The following is a 10,035-nucleotide window of genomic DNA, read 5'->3' as shown; positions in this document are numbered from 1 at the left end:
AGGTTTGATTACTTGCTTTAGCATGCAGTGCCTTGATCTGCAGGCACAGATGGGTGCTTCTAAAGGTCTAACGTGTAGCATCATGTTTTTAACAGTGCTTTTTTCATACAGCTAGATGGAAATCTCCTCCTCATGAGGATTATCTACACCCTTACCAAGAGCTTTTTATAAAACCTTTTTTATGAATGGTTTTTGTGTTATAAATATTTGTTAGCTGTTGTATTCTGGCTTCCTTGTTATTTACAGCAGAGCTGATAAGCTGTGGGTGATTTAGAAGGGCCCTGGGCATCTTGTTTTGCAGTGAAAAGCTGGGATGCTTCCCAGTAGTCAGGCAGAGAATATCTCCCAGCACAGTCTGCAGATTTTTTTTTCCCTTTGGCATAAACAGAGCAATAGCTGAGTCGGTGAGCACTGTGGAGACCTGGGAGCCCAGCACCTTTGAATGGGTGTTAGCAGCTCTAAGGCCAGCAGTGCTCTTTGGAAGTGTAGTGCACAGTGAAGTTAGTGTTTCATCCCTGCTGGAACCACAATTCATTTAACTTTGGGGCTGTGCACACCCGGGAACTTTACTAAACCCTGCTGATGATGGGGCACCAGGACACTTTGTGTGCAGCAAAGGTAATCTCAGGGCTGACAAGAGAAAAATTTCTGATTAAAATGAAAGTTCCTCTGAGTCTGTTTAGTCTGTGGGTGATGATGGCAATGCCATTTACACTGGGAATGAGCAGAGGCATCCTTTACTACCTTCTCCTGGGAGAGTATCAAAGCTGCCTGCAGCAGAGAGGAGGGGGAAGCAGGACAAGACAGGTTCTGGTGGAAGAAGGAAAGCTAGAAGGATCATGGCACTTGGAATAGTGGGTGTGTACAGATTGCAAAGCTTATCTCACTGCAAGAAACCAAGCAAATAAGTATTGGCTTGGAATATGGCTCTTGAAGATTACAGCAGTATATGCTTCTCCTCCCTTCCTCTTGGGAGCTCAGCTGGGTTTGCAAGCTAAGGAAAAATCTACCGAAGGGAAAGAAAAAGCAAAGAGTTGAGGCAGAAGAGCGATCAGTCTTTCAGCCAGGATACAGTAGAAGTGGGACTGAAAGAAATAAGGAGCCTCATTCGTGTGGCACGGGAATTATCATAATCTCTGACGGCACTATAAGGTACTTAAAATGTCACTGACGTGAGGTTGATGGCATTTTCGTCCTTCACTGGCAGTGTGTACATGAAGGTCTGCAGCAAGGTCAGGGGTCAAGAAAGTGGCATGATAAAGGGACCAGAAAACTTGTGTTTACCAGCTTTGTGGTTCTCTGGGCAGGGGTTACCTGTCCATCTTTGTACAGAGAACCCAGTCACTCCGTGATGAATAGAACCAATCTGCCAGGTTTTCCAGGCACTCAGTCTCACCCGGGCCTCTAGATCTCCTTGAAATCACCTCTCCATCAAGAATTACTTGCTCAGTTATTACAGCTCAGTAGTGGATAAGCAGCATAGCAAGGCATGCAATGTGTGTAATTTAGAGTTTGATGTAGGAATTACTTGGTTAAGGTGAGCCATGGGAAGGTGGGTGGGTTCACGTTCCAGAGAAATTCTAAAGTAAAACCAGGATGACTGAGCATCACACCATGTATGGCAGGATGAAGGCTTTTCTCAGCAGTCTTTGAAACACGTGTGTGCAAATGGAGGGCTTGGTTCTCCTGGATGGGTTGGAGACACAGCAGCTGCACCTGCACAGGGTCCTCCCTGTCAGAGTGAGTGTCAAGCAGAATTCTGATGGGGAGGACCTTTGTGAAGGTACAAGTTCTGCTAAGAGGCATCAGGATCTACTATGTGCATGTGTGGATAGATGGGAATGATGTTACCAGAGGTGCAAAGTCTCAGAGGGAGTGGCTCTTCTAAATTCAGCTGGGGGTTCTTCAGCATAAAAGGGGGCAAAAACCAGTTACATCTGATGGAGAAGAGTCAATCTGATTGTGGAAATGTGGCTTGCACAGACTATGTGGAAAGGAGTAGGACAGACTTGCTGTTTCTGGATTAGCCAGATAAGCAGACCCACACCAATGGAATCATCCTGCCCCTGTATTCCTCTTACCTGGGACCGAATTGGCATGGCAAAGAAATCTCACCACTGAAGCACTGTCACATTTGGCCATTCAAAATGAAGTGACGATGTTAGTAAGCCCAGCCAGGAGCACATGGAGGAAAGCTTGGCTGTGCTGTGTGTTGCTGAGAAGGGAGGTGCTGCTGAAAAGAAGAGGGATGCTGTTGGAATAACTGTAGTCTTGGTCTGTTGATTGATGTTGTCTGAAATGTGGAAATAAGACTTAGTCCCAGAAAATGCTGCTCTTCAGCATGGCTTGTGTTGAATTTTTAGTGAGTGGGTTACAGTAAGTAACTAAACTCCTTCTGGTGAGTGTGAAATAGCAACACTTGGAGGAAAAAATGTCTTCAGGGGCTTTGAGTCTGGTGGTAAATGGAAATGCACTTGTTGAATTTTGAGGGTGGGACTGACATTTGAGCACCAGGTTCGCTTTCATTTCTCACAGCCCTTGAAGTTTGCATCCAACCTGTTGGATCACGTGAGCCGAGGCTGTTCCTGGTGACAACCCTCCTGGTCTGCAGTGCTGAAATGGAGTGTGGCAAGTGCCGGGAAGTGGCTTACAGGGCATGTTTTTGGTCCCAGCTCTGTTCCAAAGGTCCCTTTGTTCAGACTCTCAGCTGCAGCGCGGGCGGTTGCTTGCTGCATGATGCGAAAGGGAACAGAGATTTCTTTGTTGTCCAGGGATGGCTGCCCTGCCAGCAGAAATTGAACTGAAATCAGCAATTTCCATCCCTTTCCCTTCCCAAATCTGCCTGCGATTCTGCCTGTGCGCTCAGGCATGAATTTAGTGGTGCTCTGCGTGTGTGGTGGTTTGGGTTTGTCACCTTGGTGCTAAAAGAGAAACCTGTTATTTCTTCTGAACAACACTGTGCAAGGTTAAAAACCGTAATTTCAGATGGGATGTCTGCTGGGATTGGTGCTTGCATAAACACTTGTTACGAGCTGCAAAGTTACCAAACGCTGGAATCAGGAATCTTGCTGAACTGTGGCTACTCAGGATCCCTCTGCTTCATACTGAGGACAGAAGTTTTTACTAAAAACCACTCCATGCCAAGAAAATTACCCAGAACTGCTGACTAGTGTCAATGGCATGTGGGGCTGGAGTGATCCTGCTGACATTTTAACACCAGCAGCAAGCACAGTCAGCACTGTTTCGGGAAATAGCCGTCGGAGCTGGCGTGGAGCAGGGCGCAGAGCCCGTTTTGCAGCAGGATGGGGTTGGAGGTGGCCCCGGTTGCGCTGGCTTCCGTCAGCTGGCTTTGCACACGTGCTGCCGAGCTCAGCGACTGGCTGCCGTCAGCAGCAGGTTTTCCCTTGCTTTTTCCTTGCTTAGCCTAAGCCAAAAGATCAGGATCACTGTGACAGCAGGGAGTGAATGGGGGGAAAAAAAGTGGAAAGGAAAAATCAATAAAAATCACTCCCCCCCCCCCTTTCAGGCCAGGTGTGCTGAGTGTTAGAGATGAAGGCTCAAGTATGTTGGTTAAAATACTTCAGAATATTATATCTGGAAAGAGCAAAGACTTATTTAGAGAGTAATTTCACTTGCTGCTGAGGTTTAATAGGCTTTCAAGTAAGATTTAGCAGATACATGTAAGAACATAAACTAGATTCAGATGTGCCATAATGCCATTTTTCAGTTGTCAATCTTGGCACAGGATATGTATGAATATTTATAGCATATCTGGTTATTACATAGTTGAGTAATTTAGCACATTTCAGTTTTTACAGAAAACATTGTCAATTTATTTTAAAAGCCCTTTCATTCCATGACTTTATTTTCCATTTTTCGGGGCCTAAATATCGAAGGAAGTGGGTGAAATGGAGGATGGACTGAAAGGAAGGTGGAAGGGTGGTTGGGAAGGTTGAGGGGCAGCAGGTGCAGGAAGATTTTGGTACAGATGTAAGTGCCTTGACAGCTCCTGCAGGATCTGTCCTGTTGGGAAGCCAGAGGGGCAATGCCTGTGCTCTGAAGCGTAATGGGATAGACAAGAGATGGCAGAGGCAATTTCTGCCCTCCACGGGGTTTGCCTTAGCCTACTTAATAGTGGCTTATGCCTGCCAGCATCTTTATTGGGCCCTGTGCCTGCACTCAGCTGCTGTGCCTTCTGCCTCCTGCTTCTTCTTGCTGCTCATCCGCAGTCAGTGTCACCCGGCTGCTTTGTGGAAAGAAGGAAATAGGAGCATGCTGGTGAGATTTTCTGGAGCAGCCACTCATTGGCACAGAGAAGGGGAAAATGCAGCACTTGCAGTGCAATAAATACGTTGGCTCTGTGGAAAGCCTGGTGGGTGTCATGGAAAATTGGCAGGTTTTCTGCTCTTGAAACTTTCTGCTCGGCACTGTTGTACTCAAGAGGGAATTTTGAGTTGTTAGCTCTTGTGTCAGATCATTGCACAGAAATTCAGGCTGCCGCTGAATGTGCACATTCCTGGGTTGAGCACATCCATTTGAAAAGCCAATTTTTTCTTATCTTTGCCGTGACCTTTTTTTTTTAAATCCTTTTTCTAATGCCTGCACGATTTATCTTTCTTAAAATGTTTCTTTCAATAAATGAGATAAACCTGCTCAGTTCAAAAAGAACCAGAAAGTTTTATTCGCTTGGTGGCAGCCTGAGTGCTGGGGTGGGCCCACAGCCAAGTGAGTATTTCAGTTCGTGTAGGATTTGGACAAAACAAAGTAACTAATTATTCTTTGCAGCCTTCTCTCCAGGTTTGTGTCAGTGTGAACTCTGGCTCTGAGTGCAGTGGGGCTTGGCGCAGCACTAGGACGGTTTTCAATGTGCTGGTTGAATGCACACATGCAGCTGCAGCACAGAGAGCCAGGTCTGCTCTGCAAAAACCTGGGAAAACCAACTGTCTGCTTTTCAGCAGCCACGTGTGTGCTACTGCAAAGGATTCCTGAGTGGTTTTATCCCTGTAGTGTGAAAACTGACTGCCGTGGCTATTGGCTGCAGGAAGGAATTGTTACTTACCCTGGCAGTGCAGGCCTGGTGCTGCCAGAGTTGAGTTACTTTTCAGCACTGTTGTAAGCACAGTGGACTTCTTCCTAAATTTCTCCAGACTTTTTCAATTACTTTGGAGCTTGCAGTGCCCCAAAAGAAGTGAAATTTTGTTTACCATCCTTAGCATAACCAAGGATCTCCCGCAAGATGCTGTTCCTCCTCCTAGGCCAGTGGGAGTGAGGTGTGACTCACAGTCCCTTGACCAGGGATTTTAAGAGCCCGGATTAATAGGTCTGGGTAGTGGTGAAAGGTGAAGTCACATCAGAGTCACTACAGACCAGAGACAGAAACACATAATCAGTTTTTCCTTCACACTGCCCCTTATTAATCTATTTGCTTAAACAGAGATTCTGATTTCTCAGTTAGAGGTAATTAAAGGGTGGTGCTGCTTTAAAAACAACCTGTCACAATCACAGGGTAATGCCTGAAGTAAGTAAAACTGGCTTGATGTCCCATTTCCTTCTTAAGAGAGGTAGGTGTCAGGTAGTCTAGCTCTGTTTTATTCAGGAATCATTAGGGCCTTCTGCAGGCACAAGGGGGTCTGAAATGGATGATTTAAAGGTGGTAAGCGAAGAGCTGTGTTTTCCTCACATCAGTTGTGACCAACAAGCTTATCTTCTACAATAAGTGCCAGAAACCATTGTCTGTGAAGAGCTCTGAGCACCACTTACTGATACTCACTGCTTTTGTGAGGGTCTTTAAGCAGGTTTAGATGTATATAAAGGTTGTCGGGAAGGATGGGAGAAGGAAGGAGATGTCACTGTACCTGGACAGTTCTTGTGCAGTTTATTTTTTTGCAAAAGTCTTTCAGTGGAGGTTTGATGACTGTCATGACCACTGTTAACAGCATCTCTCAGAGCAGGTGACGGTGATGTCACATCTTGTGCCTTCAGTGAACCATATGGTGCTAAGCTGTTCAGCCACCATGATGAGCTGCATGTGTTGTCACTTAGCCAGTGTCCCCAGCCACCCCATCGGGTCTCATTTGTGACCTCTCTTCTCTCTCCCAGGTACCTGCGTGAAGTGCAGCAAGGGCGTGTATGGAGCAAACCAAGCTTGCCAAGCCATGGGCAACCTCTACCATGACAGCTGCTTCACCTGTGGAGCTTGCAGTGAGTATCCCTGGCCTGATGCTGGTACCAGCAAACTCTTCAGGCTTAACCTTTTTCTGGTGTAAAGGGGGAAGAAAAGAAAGCAGTTACTAAACTATCTCCCAGCTGGAGTCTGCTGCAGCTGTATGACTTGGTGGTGGTGGTGCTTGCTGTTTGTTTTTGAATGGATTGTTGCAAGGCATGTAGAAATGATATTTTGGATTGTGCCAGGCTTCTGCCTTCTGGTATGGGGGATGGTTGTTTTCATTCCTCTGCCTCTCAGTTATAACCACATTTTCTTACAAGAGTATTTTTTCAAAGTGGCAGTGAATATGCCTTAGCTGGCATGTTTTTTGTCTCTGCAGACTTTACTTTTCAGATGGAGCTGCTGCAGGGTAAATCCAGTGGCAGTGTTTTCGCTGCGTGTGTTATCTTTTACTTGCTAAAATCATGTTGTACCTCTCAAATACCTCCAGGTAAAGCATGTAAGTGCATGAATGTCCCAGGTTACACATGTTGCTTGCTCTTTCTCCAGAGAAATGCAGCCATGCCCTGAGATAAGGGGCATGTCTCTGCCAGCTTGGTTTATGTTTTTTGCAGGGAGGGAACTGGTTACTATGCAAAAGTATCAGACTGGGCACAGCGATGATGTGCCCTAAGAAATCTACCCAAGCAGCAGAGTTAATAGTTCAGCTGGCCCTGCTGAGCACCCTGTGAGTCACTTTGTCAGACCCACAGCTGGAGTTTGCTGGGGTGTACAGCAATGTATGGATCCTCCTAAGCAGCTTTTTGAGGAGGTCTGTGATGGAGCTGAAATGAAGAACTGGCCACTTGATTTTAAACCGTGGCTGTGTTTGTAAGACAGTGGTTTTTCTGTTTTGTTGTGTTTAACTCCAGCAGTAGTAGCGTATTTTTAGAAGTGTAGCTGTATGTGTGGTAGCAGAAAAAATAATAATCTTCTGCTGCTTTTGTATATATGAGTTTGATTTTCCCAGATAAGACTGAGGGTTTTTCCTCCTGAGTTGTATTTAGAGTTATAAACTCATCAGGACTGCATGTGTTTTATTTGGAGCTGTAAAGTTGGAGTAAATATAGAAAGATGTGTATGCTTTTTAATAATAGCTGAGCCTTGAACTATACCCATTTCCCATCTGTTCTACACCAGCTGCCTTGCCTCACCTATGTTTTTAGTGGAGCATTTCATCATCATCTGACCGAAAACAGGAAAACTGAAAAGAGAGAGTGGTTTTTGCATGTAGTGGCAGTTTCCTAGAGGCTCAGAAGTCAGCCGCTCACTCTTCTGTCCTTTGTTATAAATTAATTTGAAATTAATTAATATCCTCCCATGGAGAGGATTCCTGGCTGCAGCCAAGGCTTTGCTTCAGTTACCTCTCACCCTCTAGGGCCAGGCAGTCTCTGAACTGCCCTTGTACCCAAAGCTCCTGTTAAAAATAACCCAGCAGCAGGTTTGAGCTGTCTTAGATTTCTAAAATTACTACCATGCAACTGGTGCTTTAGAAAGAAACACTTTTGATCCTCCTTTTAAAATGAATTTTGCAATCTTTATTTGGAGACCAGTGCTAGAAAAGTAGTTGTGGTTGCAGAGGTATCCGTGGTTTCGTCTGTTTGTTTGTCTGTGTTTGGTTAAAAATTAACTTAATCCCATTTCTAATGCGGTGGGTTGGTGAGGGTTGAAATAATAGCTATTTGCACCTTATTCTAAAAGTCAACCCTTTCCAAACATTTCCAGTGCAAGATGAAAAGGTGTGGATGTCAGATGAGACTTAGAAAGATGGAAAGAAGCCAAGTTTAGCAAAGTGAAGCCCAGTTTCTCTCTTACCTAGGCTGTAACTGAGAAATGTGCTGAGTAGATGTGCTGGGGCAAAGGTTTTCAAACTGAAAGTAAAATTAAAAACCAAGGCTAGTGAAAATGATGGGGAGGGGGTAAAAAGAAAGGGGTGTGGGAGCAATAATGATATTTCCCTCAGTAGAAAAGACTGCATTTCAAAACAAGATAAAAAAGGGGAATGCAAGTCTTGGGCAAATAAGTGAGAACCTAATTCAGCTTGCTATATTTAGGAGAGTAGTCATGAAAGATAAAGTCCTTCCCAATGTGGCAGTGGCCATACTAAAATGGAAACTGGAGGCAGTGGCAGCTGGCAGGATGGCATGGATGGATGGAGGGGAAGATGTGTGGTGGCATGGGATTCCCAGCACTCCAAAAAGAGTGGTGCCGGAGGGAGGCCCCCACAGTAGTGGATGCTTTCCCTCATGTGCACAGACCTCTACAAAGCAGCAAGGTTTGCAAGAAACCTTTCAGTGCAGGGGGTGGTTTCCTGCACTGCCCCTACGGTCTGCGGGACCTTCGTGCACCAGACCCTTGCTCTGGGGCTTTGTGGCCTGACCTGTGCTGGGCTGACATTCTGCTTCATCAGACCTCTGCACTGCGGCTGCCTGGGGAGGTACACGATGTATTGGCCTGCACTCAGGGAGGAAACCTACTCAGGGAGGAGAATCCTGCCTTTCGAAGCCCAAAGTAATCTCCCAGCCCCACAGACCATCAGTTGCTGTGGGGATAAAAGACACACACTCTATTGTGTCACAACATGACACATGCCCCTCTGCAGGCTTTCTGTCACCTGTGTCACTGCAATAAATGTGATGAGGCCATTTTTGTCTGCCAGAAAAATAAATACTTATTTGGTGTTGTTTTTCTAGCTGCAAAGCACATCTTAAGCAGCCTATGTGGAAACTCTGGTTTCTAGTTGAAAAGTAAGTAATGCTTTTAAGGTCAAGTGGAGTTCATCTTGGACATCATCCAGTACAAACTTGACTTTGAGAAGTCAAGGTTGCTCCTGATTTCAATCCTAAAATTTCTTCTTTGATGGAACACTGAATATCCCCCACTCCAATAAATAAAATACACAAAATTACCTATTAAGGTAAAGCATATTGTCCTCCAGATATTTATAACCACTGTCCCGCTGTTTTCATTTGAGCAGGGATTTCTAATTTTGCTCCTAGCTGGATTTGTGTCCAAATGTGCATTGGTTTCCCCGACACAGAAAATCAAGAGTGTCTAAGAAGCAAGGGGTTATGTGGGGGGGTGGTACCCCCATATAGTGCCAAATTTCCTTCACCCTCTGCTTCCCAATACACATATGTTCAGAGATAAATGATAGAACAGTTTGTTGAAGAGGGCTATGCATACACTACAGGGTTCAGTTGGCAGGAAAAAAATGTACTGTCTTATCTGAGCCAATGGCATGTAATGCAGAAAATTTGGCTTAGAGGTCAAAACAACAGATTTAGAATTATTACTTTGGCATAAATGTCTCGTTTATCTTCTTGTTTGTTACAGGGCAGAGTCACAAACAAGGCAGTCTTTTGCAGAGAGAGAGAGAGGAAAAAAACTTCAGGCTCTTTCTGCAGGATTAGTAATAAATGATATTTGCTTTACAGGAGGACCACGAAAGTAGGTTAAAAGAAAAGGCCTCCAAATGCCTTGAGCTGTTTCCTGCAATCTTCAGGTGTCTGTTTCCGCCTTGGGGTTTAGGGATTTTTTTGCAGCTTGTTGGACAAAAAGTTGTAGCTATCAAATGGTTTGTTGCGCATTAACCATTTAAATTAATTCACTAATTAATAGCTCCTCTGAGGTATAAAAAATACGTGTGTCTCCAGATATTTATATTTTCAATTTAGGTAGTAAAGAGACCTTATAAATTATATACTTTTAGCTAGACTGTATCACTCTAACCTTCTGTGTTAAGTTTTAGTGTTTTCTCTTGGATTCAGCCAGGCTTATATCCGAATGCCACAGGTTGCCTGGGAAACAGACCTTTTTGCCTTGCTAGA

At 44.8% G+C, this 10,035-nt stretch overlaps 1 protein-coding gene across 2 annotated transcripts in view; it reads left to right on the top strand.

Moving 5' to 3' along the window:
• LIMD1 (LIM domain containing 1) overlaps nucleotides 1-10,035 on the top strand; it is a 32,707-nt gene that overhangs the window by 4,660 nt on the left and 18,012 nt on the right. For both annotated transcript variants that reach the window (XR_011003890.1, XM_068204332.1), the window contains exon 2: nucleotides 6,100-6,201. Coding sequence is in view for 1 of the 2 variants with exons in the window: in XM_068204332.1 (XP_068060433.1) it covers nucleotides 6,100-6,201 (102 nt within the window). In the remaining variant the exon portion in view is untranslated. The remainder of the gene's footprint in view (nucleotides 1-6,099; nucleotides 6,202-10,035) is intronic.

Source organism: Anomalospiza imberbis, chromosome 1 (genome assembly GCF_031753505.1).
Source record: "Anomalospiza imberbis isolate Cuckoo-Finch-1a 21T00152 chromosome 1, ASM3175350v1, whole genome shotgun sequence".
In the NCBI taxonomy this organism is placed as follows: domain Eukaryota; kingdom Metazoa; phylum Chordata; class Aves; order Passeriformes; family Viduidae; genus Anomalospiza; species Anomalospiza imberbis.
The sequence above is the reverse complement of the archived record's forward strand: the minus strand, read 5'-3'. Positions and strand labels throughout refer to the sequence as shown.